The sequence below is a fragment of the Sapajus apella genome, unplaced genomic scaffold (genome assembly GCF_009761245.1).
Source record: "Sapajus apella isolate SASKATOON/1434 unplaced genomic scaffold, GSC_monkey_1.0 scaffold89, whole genome shotgun sequence".
NCBI classification, from domain to species: Eukaryota; Metazoa; Chordata; class Mammalia; order Primates; family Cebidae; genus Sapajus; species Sapajus apella.
This window is the reverse complement of record NW_022437029.1, coordinates 1,623,291-1,639,162: the sequence shown is the minus strand read 5'-3', so window position 1 is coordinate 1,639,162 and position 15,872 is coordinate 1,623,291. Positions and strand designations below refer to the sequence as shown.

Sequence of the window (15,872 nt, the reverse complement as noted above, 5' to 3'; positions counted from 1 at the left end):
CACACGTGGGCAGCACACTCCAATTGGTCTCATCCCCATTTTGCTGCTTGTTGTCAGTCAGCTCATGGGGATGCTTAATGATTAACAGAGGGGCTCTTTCACGCCAATTTATACACATCCATCAAAAGCTTCGGCCTTTGCTGAAAGAATTTAAAATGAGGCTATATTTACAGATAAATAAGTAAAAATGACTTGCATCTATGGTGTATTTTTCACCCCAGAATCTCAGAAGGCCTTGAAACCTGGAGCTTTGTATGCTCAAGGTTGAGTCCTGTTACAAAATCCAATCTGTGGGGTGTGATAATAAGGCGTTTTGAAATCTCAGAATGTATCACACATGGAAAGGAGAAGTATCGTTGTAAGAAAATAACATTCAAAATCTTCCACTACAGAGGGCCATGCCACGAGTGGAAAGAGCTGTGAGAAGTCACCAGATGTGGCCCCTCCTCCAGTTACCTAGGGACATTTATTCTGGAACTTGGGCATTCCCCTAACAGACAGGGGCGGCTTCAACAGCCTGTGTGAGGGCAAGAGAGTGAGGGGACAGTCTTAGCCCCCGACCAAGAAGAGGCAACAGCAGACCCAGTGATGCCACTGCACAAACTAAATGCCTTCTCCTGCCCTGGCTCACCTGGTGTTCCCACCCTCTTTCTCCCTGCCTTCTCAGTGAAGATCTGGAAGCAAGTCTTTACTTCTTATACAAGCTTTCTCTACTTCTACCCACCCTTCTACCCACTGCAAACTGGCCTCTGTCCCCACCATTCCACTGGTATTATTCTGGCCAACCTCACTAATGCACTCCCTCTTGCCAAATCAAATGGCTTTCAGACATCATTCTACATGACTTTGCAAAACTCCTTGATAATAACTTCAGCAGTGGAAATAGCCATCACTGACAATATATGTTGTGTGCATTTACTGCTGAGCACGTGATGCTGCACAATCTCCTAGGCATATGATGTGCGTGGTCTCACAACCATCTTTTAGGCCGGTGCTTTAATTTTCTATTTGGAGTCAGGTAGACCTGAATGCAAACCTTGGCACTGCCGTCTTCCAGCTGTGTGATGCTACTCTTGCCTTGTAAGTTGGGTTTTTGCCTCTTGTCCTCAGCTCTCTACCCCCGGCCTCCTGCTTCTCTAACTCATCTGCCTTGGTCTCTTCCACTGTCTCCTCCTCCTCTCCCAGCACTTAAAATGGCCTCCAAATCTATCTCAACTCTGGCCTGTCTCCAAAACTCCAGACGTGCAGCTGTGTATCAGCCTCTCTCACCTGTGCGCCCGGTGGATATATAAGAATCAGGAGGGCTGAAAGTGAACTACCTTTCCCTGAAAATCTGCTCTTCCTCTCACTGTACCTCACCTGTGTTTGTTCCTTCATTTATTCATCGAAATATGTATGTGTGCCTACAAGGTGCCCTCCATGATTCTAGGCTCAGGGAGCACCTACAACACCACAAACCAAGTCCCACCCTTATTTCAGTGGGGAAGACAGACTAAACCAACGCGTACATCATGTTAGGTAGTGAATCGTGCTGCGAATTAAACAAAAATTGGGCAGAGGGATAGAGGATGACACGTGGTTGGATAGGCTGGCCAGAGAGCACCTGTCTCCCTGAGGAGCAGAGGAGGGATGGAAGGGTAGCAGTGCTTCTGCTCCCACAGTTGTTCAAGACTGAAGTTTCATGGGCATCTTCAACTTTGCCCCACATGTCCTACTTTCCCACAACCCATGTCTCTTTTACCTGTCCTCTCCCCACTGTTCCTACCTGGCTCAAGGACTCAACACCTCTCAATGGGAGCACTGCACCAGATTTTGTTTTTTTACATTGAGTCTCAGCTCACCGTCAGAATAATCTTTCTAGGACACACATCTGTAAATGTCCTTCACTTGCTGAAAACCCTCCTTGGTGTCCAGTTCCCACAGGCATAAGTCCCTGACCCCAGCAGAGTTCAAGTACCTCGTTTTCTGGTATGTTTTCCCACCTTCTCTCCTGCCATGTTCCCCAGGGAACACTCTGTGTTCTTTCCCACATCCCTGCCTGAGCCCAGACTGTTTCTTTCCCTCAGAACACAGTCTTGGAGAGCCAGGCCCCAATCCTAGACATCCTTCTGAACCAGACTGGATTGGTGAAGATTCCCTGTCTAGTCAGAAGAGGTCACTTTTCCCCATCTTCCAGTTGTTCTCTGGGGGTTCCTCTGTTGTTTTGTATAAGGGTCTGCATTTCACTCGTTCAATGCACATGTGCTGAGTGGCTGCTGTGCACTGGGCTACACTGTCAGTGCTGTGGACACAGCTACAGATAAGACCAGACCAGGCCTTGGCTCTTACAGAGGTGACGCTCTAGCACAATATCGCCTCCATTAGGCTGGGTCCATGCATTCAATGCAGTTAACAAATCCCCGTTTTGTGTCCAACATGTGGTATCCCCCTGGGAGATGCCAAGGAGACAGAAAAGAATGAGACAGGCCACTCACCACCTGAGAGCACCTGTCCCATGCGCAGAATCTTCTCCATGATTTTTGATTGAAGAAATTACGGGAATATTTTTATTCCCATTTTGTGGTAAGAAAATAAAGACAGAAAACAATTAATTCAATTAATTCATATGCTGTGAACAAGGAGCTTGCTTGCCAGAATTCCAGATGAATTCAGTGGAACACAACTATCTTTGCTCTGAATCACAAGTGGCTTCTTTTCACTCCCTTAGCAACACTTCCTATTGCCAATTTAATATGAAGTATAGATAAAAGAATATGCCAGCAAATTCTGCCATTAGGCAGCGGGGTCTCCACAGCTCAGCACCTGGGACTGGTCATGGTCTGTGGTCCTCATTTGAATAAGGATAGTCTAAGGACTAAGTCTATTGTGATCTAGGTACTCCCAGTGCCTAGAATAGTGCTTGGCATCTCGTGGGCACTCATAAATACTTTAATGAATAAATGAAAGAGCAAGCAGACAGGAAGAAGCACAATGAGAGGAAGATCATCTTTTCAAGGAGAGGCAGGTAATTCACTCAGAGGGCATCTAGGTGAGAAAGGTCAATGAACAGCAAAATGTCTGGGGTTATCAGATGGTACCTCCCAAAGAAACGTTGAACAATTCTTTGAGGAAGTCATTTTGTTTGAATAACATTACTAGACATATGACGTTCTGTGATAAAAATTTTTGCATTCTGCACAAAAGACATAGTTTTTTACACTGAAGGAAAAAATGTGATTTGCAAAGGAAAGAATAAAATGAAGGAAAACAAAACACAAGAATCTAGAGCATTAAAAACAAAAGTTTAAGCCACACTACACCAGTATTACTTGGCAAAGACTGAACCCAAAATGATGAACCTCAAAGGTCAGATCTTTGCGAATGATTTTCAGACTATAATGTAGTGAACATCTGAAAATTATCTAGGATTTAGTAAGATTTTGGATGAACCATTCCATATCTCTTAGTTCATTTTGTGCTGCTGTAACAGAATACAACCAACTGGGTAATTTATAATAGAAACTTACTGGCTCACAGTTTTAGAAGATGGAAGGTCTACGATTGAGGGGCCAGCACCTGGTGAGGGCCATCTTGCTGCGCTATAACCTGGCAGAAGGCATCACATGGGAGAGACAGAGCGTGCAACAGAGGTCCAGACTCATTCCTTTAATAAGGAATCTACTCCTGTGATAATAACATTAATCCATTCTATGAGGATTAATCCAATAATCCATTTATGACCAGAGCCCTCATGGTCTAGCCAGCTTTTGGTGTTATGGTACATATATATTTATATGCCATATATATATATATATATATATATATATATATGTATTATGTTATGGCATATATATATATATATATTTATATTTTTTTTCTTCCATGGTTCCTGGCTCATAACTGCTAATATCCTTGGGTCTCTGAAGTACTGTCTTCTGTGTGTCTTTGTCAGGTAGGTTCAGGGTGGGGCTGGTCACCAGAAAGACCAAGGTAGGATTAGATAGTTGAGACTTTCAGCCCCAACCTCCAACCTCCAGAACGGGAGGGGGCTGAAGGTCAAGCTGATCACTATAGCAGATGCTTTAATCAATCATTCCTACGTAATGAGGCCTCCATAAGAACCCAAAAGGACAGGGTTTTGAGAGCTTACTGACAGCTTAACACATGGAGGTTCCTGGAGGATGGGCCATCCAGGGAGGGCACTCAGGGAAAGGAGGCTCTGCACCCCTTCACACATAGCTCCCATGATGCATCTCTTCATCTGTATCCTTTGTAATACTCTTTATAATAAACTGCTAAACATCGGTGTTTCCCTGAGTTCTATGTGCCACTCCCACAAATTAATCAAACTCAAAGAGGGAGTTGAGGGAACCCCAACTTGAAGCCGGTCAGTCAGAAGTTCTGGAGGCCCAGACTCGTGATTGATGTGTTGGGAGAGCCAGTTTTGGGGACTGAATCCTTAACCTGTGGGATCTGATGCCATCTCCAGGGAGGTACTGTCAGAGTTGAATTGGAGAAGAAGCAACTGGTATCTGCTGCTTGGTATGTGTGGGAAAATCCCCCCACCTTTGATCACAGAAACCTCTTCCCTGTTGATGACTGCTGTTGTGGTGTGAGAGCACTGGTTGAGAGAGTTTTCTGACACACACCTTTTAAATGTCAACCCCCCAACATTGCAGCAAGGGAGATTAAATTTCTACCACATGAACTCTGGGGGACACATTCAAACAATGGACCATTCATATACACCCATGTATAGTCAGAGAGTGGATTTCACACTGGCCATGTGTACTTATAGACTCCAAATGTTTCTACTCTTTGATCCAGAAATACTACTTCTAAGGCTGTTTCTTAACAAAATAATTCAACTATGTGCACCACAGGAATCATGAATATATTATGTGAGAAAGCGGAAAACTGGAAAATAACTATAAATGTTTAACATTTAGTGAAGAATTAAATAAACCAGGGTATATTCACACCATGGAATATTATGCAACCACCATGCATATGAATCTGAAAAGTCAATAAAAACATAGAGAAAGTCTGTGAAACAATGCTGAATTTCAAAGCAGAATATACAACAATTATGGACACTCTGAGTGCATATGTAAAAAACATTTGAGGAGAAAAAAACCTAAAAGGAAAGGCTCCCAAGTGGTAGCAATAAGGCAGCCAGGTTATAAATTATTTTTTCTTTTAGAAGGTTTGTTTTATTAATGATTATAAAAATAATTGCTAACACTTATGGAGAGCTTTCAATACTAAGCACTTCACTGTGTTCATTTCTCTTAAAAACAACCCTATCAGATAGATACATTAATTCTCTTATTTTACAAGTAAGAAAATTGAGGTTTAAAGAGACTGAGTAGCCAAAATCACACACAGATTAGATGGTAGATCTGAGGCTAGTTCTTGATCTGGTTTCTATGAAAGTCCAGGCTTTTAATCACTACATTATACTTCTTTTTTTTTTCTATTAAAAGATGTATTGCTTTGAAAATAAGTCCATAATACAATCAAATGCCATTTCCTTTATGATGAAAAAAACTACCGAGACCTTAACTGGATTGGCTCTAACTCTTTTAGAAATCAGTGTGGTGGTGGGTGGGAGAGAGAAAAGGAAGCCAGTGTAGGGATCGCAATCACTTGGGACAGGCAGGGAGGGAGGAAAGACAGAGACCTCCACGGTACCCACCTCTCCCGGGGCCTTGTTTGCATAATTCTTCTTGGCAGCCTCCTGGAGTTCCATGGCCTGCTGGATGTACATTTTCCCAGTGAGGATTTCATTTTCCAGCATCGACAGCTCTTTCAATGAAATGGGCCAATTCAACCGTTGTAAAGCCTGGTTTAAAACTGTTTTGTTTTCCAAGTACCGTATTGGTTTGTTTGCATCTAACCTAAAAAACAAACAAACGAGCAAAGAAAGAGAGGAAGAAATAAAGAAGCAAAGAAAATGACCGTAACTGAAAAAACTATGGTAAGATAGTTTGTTAAGAAACTCTCCCCTGAGAAACATCTGTTGAAGCAAGTGTCAGGTGTCAGATGACAATGTCACAGGCATGCCCTCTGGTCCAACAGGACTTTGGTAGCTTGCAAAGGTTAAAAATAACCATCTCTGTGAATTATGATAGGCACTTTTCCCTATTACCTCATTAGGTTATCTGCTTTTAAAGAAATATGATACACACACATTTTTCAGCATTTTTCCTCCATATTTGGAGCCTAACATCTGGCAGAACCAAGCATGAGCTTCAAAGAAATTTCACACAAGTATGCCTAGCAGTGACTCTGAAAAACAAAGCAAAGTAAAGCAAAGCTAAACAAACCCAAATATTTTCCTCAGTGCAGTAATTCTTATACTAGCTCATTTTAGCTATTTTTATCTCCTTTCCTCTTTGCAAGCCTAAATAAGTCTAAACTATTTGGCTTTGCTGTTTTGGTACATAAAGAGCAGAAGCCAAATTTTCTATGGCCGATAAGCAGGCTGTGGGACTCCAGAGGAAGCTAGTGTGGTGTGATGGCCCAGGTCCTGGATTCTATTTCCAGTCTGAGCTGCTTCTGAGTCAGACACTGCTGGAAGGGAAGGGGCAGGGAGAAAGAAAACAATTCATGATTTTCACTCTTATTGCTGAAAGCATCACTTGTTTCTTTAGATGTTAGATATTGGAAGAGTACAGTCTAAATTCAGCACAACCACAGGACTCAATCCACAGACAAACTCGTAACCAGAAGACAGCAAAACATTCTTATTAGAATGATGTCAGCAAGTTAGTAGAATAAAAACCCAGGACCTCATTCCCCTACAGAGACACTGACTTAACAATATATGAACCATATTGCCTTTGTGAGAATTCCAGAAACAAATTAAGAGGTTTTTTTGTACTTAGACAAGTACAAACCCAAGAAGAGCTGTATCAAGGAAAGTAAGAAAGTTTGCTGCATTCTGCCTGCCCTAACCCTTCTTCCTCCTCTTCCCCAAGACAATGTGATGCAATTGGAAGAAAGCTCCCCAATCCTGGATTCTCCTTTGGAGAAGAGAGTGGAATGCACATTCACAATTTTTGTGGGACTTCCCAAGAAACAGGTGTCTGTCTTGCCTGATTCAGAGTGGTGATGAAAACAGTGGTATATTTTGCATGTCAGGTTGAGACCTCTGAGAATAGAAATACTGCAGTACTGCAGAGACACACCAGGGAGAGCAAGATATAAAGGCTCCTGAAAGAAACCGGCAAACCTTTTTCAAATGGAAAATTACACACAGAGAAGACACATCCCCAGAAAAGGTTTCAGTGATTCCCCCAAATCTCTAGCTGGGATAATTGGTGTAGCCCTTCACCTGTAAGAAGCCAGTTTGTAAAAATAGGATGAGATAGCCATTTTTTCAAATGCCATAATATCAACTAAATATCGTAAGGCATACAAAATACAGGAAAAAGCACACAAAGATATGAGGAAATGGCCCAATTAAAGGAACAAATTAAATCTTTAGAAATTGATCCTAAAGAAATGGATATATATGGATTACCTGAAAAATAATTCAAAACAACCATGTTAATGATGCTCAATGAGCTAAAAGATAACAGAAACAACTAATAGAATTGAGAAAGCTGATGCATGAACAAAATGAGAATATCAACAAAGAGACAGAAACTATAAAAAAGAACCAAATAGAAATTCTAGAGCTAAAGAATATAACAACTGGATTGAAAAATTCAGTAGAGGGGCTCAACAGCAGACTTGATCAAGCAGTAGAAAGAATCAGTGAACTTAAAGAATAGATTTTAAGTCATAAGTTGTTATAAGAATGAAGAATTGCATATAATGGTAAAAGGACCAATCCACTAAGAGGATATAACAATTATGAATATATGTGCACCTAGCATCAGAGCTCTCAAATACATAAAACAAACTCTGACAGAATTGAAGAAATAGAAAGCAATCCAGTATTATCAGGAGACTTCAAGCTCCACTTTCAATAATGGACAGAACAACTACACAGAAGATCAATAATTAAACAGATGACTTGAAAAACACAGATCAATTGGACCTAAACAACATATAGAGAACACTCCACCACCAACAGCAGAATACACATTCTTCTCAAGTACACATAGAATATTCTCCAGAATAGACTAAATATTAGGCCACAAAACAAATATTTTAAAAAAGAAGGTTGAAAGCAAAGTATTTTTTCTGTACAAAATGAAATGAAGCTAGAAATAATAACAAAAGGAAAACTGGATAATCCAGTTATTAAATTATATACTCTTAACCAATACATCAAAGAAGAAATCACAAGGGAAATTAGAAGCTATCTTGAAACAAATGAAGGGAAAAAACACAACATATCAAAATGTATGAGATGACTTGAAAGCAGTACTAAGAAGGGAGTTTATAATGCTAAACACATTTCAAAATGAGGAAGTTCCCAAATTTAACTTTACTTTTCAAGGAACTAGAAAGAGAATAAATAAAAGTCCAAGTTAGCAGAGGAAAGAAAATAATAAAGATTAGAAAGAGTACAGAAAAACAATAGAAAAAAAATCAATGAAAGCAAGATTTTTTTTTTTTGAGACAACCAACACAATTGACAAATGCTTAGCTAGATTAAGAAAAAAAGAGAGAAGACTCAAATAACTAAAATCAGAAATGAAAGTGGAAACATTACAACTGATGACACAGAAATTAAAAGGATTATGAGACTACTGTGAACAATATTATACCGACAAATTGCATAAACAAGAAGAAATGGATAAATTCCTAGAAACATGTTGCCTACTGCTAAGACTGAATCATGAATAAATTTTAAAAATCTGAACATATCTATAACTAGTAAAGAGATGAAATCAATAATTAAAAGCCTCCTAACATATAAAAGCCCAGTACCACATGGCTTAGCTGGAGAATTCTGCCAAACAATGAAATTATTAATACCAATTTTCCTCAAACCTTTTCCAAAAGATTGAAGAGGAAGAAATACTCCTAACTCATTTTACGAGACTGGAATTATGCTGATGCCATAACCAGACGAAGATACTATAAAGTAAAAGAAGCTACAGACCAATATTCTTGATAAACAGTGACAGAAAAATCCTCAACAACCAACAGCAAACTGAATTAAACAGTACATTAAAAAGATAATCACCACGGAAAAAATGGGCTTTATTCCTGGATGCAAGGATAGTTCAACATATGAAAATTAAGGTAATATACCACATTAACAGAATGAAAAACAAAACTCATATGATTATCTCAAGTGATACAGATAAATCATTTGACAAAAGTCAACATCCTTTAATGATAAAAATAAACACTCAGCAAACTAGGAATAGAAAGAAACTACCTCAACATAAGGAAGCCTACAGCTAACATTGTACTCAATAATGAAAGACTGGAAGCTTTTTCTCCAAGATCAGGAACAAGGCAAGAATGTCCACTCTTGCCCCTTTATTTAACATAGTACTGAAGTCTTAGAGAAATTAGGCATGAAAAAGAAATGAACAATATCCAAATTAGAAAAGAAGAAGTAAAATTATCTCTGCTGACAAAGGACATGATTTTCCATGTAGAAAACCCTAAAGATTCCACAAATACCGTTAGAGCTAATAAATTCAGTAAATTTAAAGGACATAAAATCAATGCACAATATCAGTTGCATTTCTATACACTAACAATGAACAATCAGATAAGGAATTAAGAGAATAATTCCATCTACAATAGCATCAAAAATAATAAATTATAAATAACTTTAAGGAGGTGAAAGATTAGTACACTGAAAACTACAAAACATTGCTGAAAGAATTAAACAAGACACAAGTAAAAAGACATTTTGTGTTCATGGATTGAAAGACTTAATTGTTAAAATGTCCATACTACCCAAAGTGATATACAATTCAATGCAATCCCCATGATGACCCCAGTGATATTTTTTGTATAAATAAAAAAAAATCCTAAAATTTATATGGAATTCCAACAGATACCAAATAGCCAAAATGATCTTGAGAAAGAAGAACAGATTTGGCAGCCTCATACCTCCTGATGTCAAAACATATTACAAAGCTACAATAATCAATATAGTGTACTGTCTTTAATGTAATCAAAGCAGTGGTACTGGCATAATGACAGACATATTGAATAATGGCACAGAATAAAGAGTCCATGTATAAGCTCTCATATCATCTTGCCAAGTGATTTTTGACAAGGGTGCCAAGACTACACAATGGAAAAATGACAGTCTCTCCAAGAAGTGATTCTGGGAAAACTGATTATCCATATGCAAAAGAATGAAGTTGAACTTTTCATTTAAAACAGATATAAAAATTAACTCAAATGATTAAATATCAAAGCCTATAAATCTCCTAGAAGAAAACAGGGATAAAGTTTCATTATACTGAATTTCACAAGCTCTTTTGGATATGACACCAAAAGTGTAGGCAGCAAAAGCAAAAACAGACAAATGGGACTATATTAAACCTAAAAACTTTTGTGCATCAAAGAAAATAGCTTCAAATCAACAGTGAAAGAACAATCTAAAAATGGGAGAAAGTATATGACAATCATAAATCTGAGAATGGTTTAATGTCCAGAATACATAAAGAACTACAACTCAACAACAACAACAACAACAACAGCAACAACAACATAATCCAATTTAAATGGGTGAAGGGCTTGACTAGACATTTCTTCAAAGAAGATATACAAATATCCAGGAAGCATGTAAAAAAATAGAGAGACACAAATCAAAACCACTATGAGATAACCTTCATATCCATTAGGCTGGTCACTACAAAACTAAACAAAATAGAAAATAGGAAGTGTTGCCAAGGATGTGGAGAAGGATTCATGAAGCTCAGAAAACTTCAAGCAGGATAAACTCAAAGAGAGTCACACCAACACACATTATAATCCAACTATTGAAGGGCAAATGGAGAATCTTGAAAGGAACAAGATAAAAGTGACCTGTCATAAATAAAGACTCCTCCATAAGATTAACAGTTGATTTCACATCACCAACTATGGAAGCCAGAAGGTAATAGGGTGATATATTTAATGTGCTGAAAAAAACCCACTATCAGTCAAGAATTCTGTATCTGGTAACACTATTCTTCAAAAATGAAGACAAGATTAAGACATTCCCAGATAAATAAAAGGTAAGTGAGTTTGTTACTAGCAGACTTGTCATAAAAGGAATGCTATAAACAGCTCTTCATGTTGAGGTGAAAGGACACTAGAAGATAATTCTAAGCCACATGAAGAAATAAACAGGACTAGTAAAGATAACTACATAGGTAAATACAAACACTAGTATTCTTGTATGTTTGGTATGTAACTCCTTTCGTTGTTGTCTTTATTTTTAAGAGACAAATGCATAAAATAATAATTATAAGTGTTAATGGGCACACAATGTAAAAGATATAATTTGTGACAAAAACTATGTAAAGGAGGGATGAAGCTGAATAGGAACAGTTAATGTTGCCTACTAAAACTCTATCAATTCAAACAGGATTGTTATAAATTTAGGAGGTTAACTATAATCCCATGGTAATCACTAAAAATAACTAAAAAGTATACAGAAAAGCAAATAGAGTGATCACAACGACACATTAGAACGAATCAAAACTAAAAGAAATATTGGAGAAATCGAGGAACAAAATTTTGACATGCCAAATAAATAGCACAATGGCAGAAGTAAATTCATTACTGATAATCACTTTAAATGTCAATAGATTAAACTCACCACTTAGAAAAACTGCCTGAATGAAGAAAATAATGATCCAACTATACACTCCTTAAAAAGAGATTCACTTTAGACCTAAAGACACAAATAGGTTAAAAGTGAAAGGATAAAAAAGATATTCCATGGAAATAGTAACCAAAAAGAGTTGGAGTGGCTGTAATATTATCAGCAAAGTAAATTTTGTTATAAACTGTTACAAGAGACAAAAAGTGACATCTTATATTGGTAAAAGTCTCAGATCATCAAGCAGATACAAAAATTAGAAACATACATGCACAATGAGCCCTAAAATGCATGAGGCAAATATTTTTAGAATCACAGGGAGGCACAGGTAGTTATGTACCAGTGCCTTGGTATCCATGGAGAACTGGTTCTAGTACCCCCATGGACACCAAAATTCACAGATGCTCAAGTCTCTTAAATAAAATGGCATCATATTTGCATATAACCTACACACATCCTTTTGTATACTTTAAATCATGTCTAGATTATTTATAATATCTAATACAATGTAAATGCTATGTAAATAGTTGTTATACTATACTGATTTTTACTTGTATTGTTTTTTATTGTTGCATTGTTATTTTTCTTTTTTCAAATATTTTTGATCCATGGTTGGTTGAATCATGGATGCAGATCCCACATATATGGAGGGCCAATTGTGTGAAAATAGTTGGAGACTTCAACACGTCACTTTAAATAACGGATAAAACATCTAGACAGAAAATGTAAAAGAAAATAGAGGACTAGAAAACACTATAAATGAACTAGACTCAACAAACATATCCAAAACACCCCACCCAGCAACATTAGAATATACATTAAGTGCACATGTAACATTTTCTAGGATAGACCACATGTTAGTCACAGCAATTCTCAAGATTTTAAAAGGTCAAAATCACAAAGCATATTTTCTACCCACAATGGAATAAAGCTAGAACAATAATGAAGGAAAAACTGGAAAAATGGAAAATACATAGAAATTAAATACCACATTCAAACAACCAATAGACCAAAGAAGAAATTACTTGAGAATTTAGAAAATAATTTGAGATAAATAAAAATGAAAACACAATGCACCCAAATTTATGGGTGCAGCAAAGCCAGTGCTCAGGGGAAATTTTATGACTGTAAATTCCTTCATTAAAAAGATAGCTCTCAAATCAATGACCTAAATTTACACCTTAAGGACCTAGAAAAAGGAGGGAAAACTAAACCCAAAGCCAGCAGAGGAAGAACATAATGAAGAGCAGAGCACTTATAAACAAAATATAGAATAGAAAAGAGAATCAACAAAATGAAAAGTCTGTCCTTTGACAATATCAACAAAATTGACAAATCGTCAGCTAGGCTATCTAAAAAGAGAAAATACATAATTACTTCTATCATCAGAAGTGAAAGCAGGCACATTACTAAGGAGCTTACAAAAATCAAAAGAATTACAGAGAATACTATAAGTAGTTTTATGCCAAAAATAGATAATCTAGATGAAATGCACAAATTCCTAGAAACAGATTACCAAAATGACTCAAGAAGAAATAGATAATCTCAACAGGCTATATGACAATTAAAGACTTTGAATAAGAAATCAAAAACCCCCAAACAAAGACAAGTTCAGAAGTAGATGCCTTCACTGGTGAATTCTACCAAACAAATGATTAACAACAATACTGCTCAAACTCTTCCAAAAAATGGATGAGGGAATACTTAACAGTCAACAAGAATAAAATTACCCTGATACCAAGGCTAGAGAGACATGTCAAAAAAACTACAGACCATTTTCTTTATAAATATGGACATAACTATTCTTAATAAAATACTAGCAAATCAAATCCAACGGAATATTAAAAGGATTAACATCATGAGTAAGTAGAATTTATGCCAGAAATGCAAGAGTGGTTCAACCTAAGAAATCAAATGATTTAATATATCACATTAGTAGAGCAAAGGGAAAAAATTATCAACAGGTGATCATCTCAATAGATACAGAAAAAGCACTTGACAAAATTTAACACACACTTTTCATGATAAAAACAATCAGAAAACTAGGAATACAAGGGAACTTCCTTGCTTTCTCACTGTGATCAGGAACAAGACAAGAACGTCCCCTTTTACCACTGCTATTCAATGTTGTTCTGGAAATACTAGCTAGGTCAATTAGGCAAGAAAAAGAAATAAAAGGTATCCAAATTAGTAAGGAAGAAGTAAAATTATTCCTACTTGCAGATGACATGTTTCTATATGTAAAAAAATTCCATAGATTCCCCATAAAATGATTAGTACCAAGAAATTCAGCAGGGTTGCAAGGTACGAGGTCAAGATACAAAATTCAGTTGTGTTTTTATGTGCCAGCAATGAAGAATCTGAAAATGAAATTAAGAAAACAATCCCATTCATAATAGCATCCAAAAGAACAAAATAACAGAGGATGTGAAAGACATGTATGCTGAAGACTATAAAACATTGCTGAAGGAATTAAAGATCCACTGAATAAATGGAAAGGCATCCTACGTTCATGGATTGGAAGACAATATTATTAAGATGGTAATACTCTTCAAAGCAATCTATAGATTAAATATAATCCCTATAAAAATTTCAATTTTTTTGCAGAAATAAAAACATAAATCCTCAAATTTATATAATATTTCAAGGGGCCCTAAATAGTCCAGATAATTTTCAAATAGAAGATCAAAGTTGAAGGACTCATACTTCCCAATTTCAAAACTTAATACAAATCAACAGTAATTAAAACAGTGTCAACTTGCATAAAAATAGTCATATAGACGAGTGGAATAGAAACGAGAGTCCAGAAATAAACCCAAACATTTATGGTCAGATGATTTTTGGCAAGGGTACCAAGACAATTCAAAGGGAAAGCACAGTCTCTTAAACAAATAGTGCTGGATAAACTGGGTATTTATATGCAGAAGAATAAAGTTGGAACCCTACTTCACACTATACACAAAAATGGATCAAAAACCTAAATGTAAGAGAAAACCATAAACATATTAGAAGAAAACAAAAGGCTAAATGCTCATGACTTTGTATTTGGCAATAGATTCTTAGATTTGACAAAAACACAAACAAGAAAAGAAAAAAAAAGATAAATTCACTTCCTAAAACTTAAAAACCTTTGCACATCCAAGGACATTATGAAGAATATGAAAAGATAACTCACAGAATGGGAGAAAACACTGGCAAATCAGATATCTGATAATGACTTAATACTCAGAAGTCATACAACAAAACTTAATAACAAAAACACAACCCAATTTGAAAATGGACAAAGAACTTGATTAAACGTTTCTCCAAAGAAGATATACAAATGGACAACAAGCACATGAAAAGATGTTTTTAACATCATTGGTCATTAAGAAAATGCATATCAAAACCACAATAGAATAGCTTTTCACACACAGTAGGATGACTTAAAGAAAAATATCAAGTGTTCATGAGGAGGTAAAGCAATAAGAACCTACCACCTGATCCAGCAATCCCACTACTGGATATTTATCCAAAAATAGTAAATCAGTATATATCATAGGGACACCAGCACCCTCATGTTTATTGGCAGCAAAATATTGAATCAAACTAAGTATCCATCAATAGATGGATAAAGAAAATGTTATTTATATCTATCTATCTATCTATCTATCTATCTATCTATCTATCTACACAATGGAATACTCTTCAGTCACAAAAGGAACAAAATGCTGTCATTTGCAGCAACATAGATGGAACTGGAGGTCAGATGTTAAGTGAGATAAGCCAGGCCCAGAAAGACAAATAGCACATGTTCTCACTCATCTATAGGAACTAAAAAAAAAAAAAAAAAAGTTGATCTTATGGAGGCAGAAAATAGAATCATAGTTACCAGAGGCAAGAAAGAGTGTGTGTGGCGGCAGGGGAGATGAAGTGAGGTTGGTTAATGAATACAGACAGGCCGGGCGTGGTGGCTCAAGCCTGTAATCCCAGCACTTTGGGAGGCCGAGGTGGGTGGATCACGAGGTCAAGAGATCGAGACCATCCTGGTCAACATGGTGAAACCCCGTCTCTACTAAAAATACAAAACATTAGCTGGGCATGGTGGCGCGTGCCTGTAATCCCAGCTACTCAGGAGGCTGAGGCAGGAGAATTGCCTGAACCCAGGAGT

The 15,872-nt window shown here is 36.9% G+C and overlaps 1 protein-coding gene across 1 annotated transcript in view; it reads right to left on the bottom strand.

The window, feature by feature from the left end:
* Positions 1–15,872, bottom strand: part of VWA3B (von Willebrand factor A domain containing 3B) — a 241,472-nt gene that overhangs the window by 37,336 nt on the left and 188,264 nt on the right. Inside the window, exon 22 of the mRNA XM_032255362.1 lies at positions 5,678–5,879. Coding sequence (XP_032111253.1) covers positions 5,678–5,879 — 202 coding nt within the window. The remainder of the gene's footprint in view (positions 1–5,677; positions 5,880–15,872) is intronic.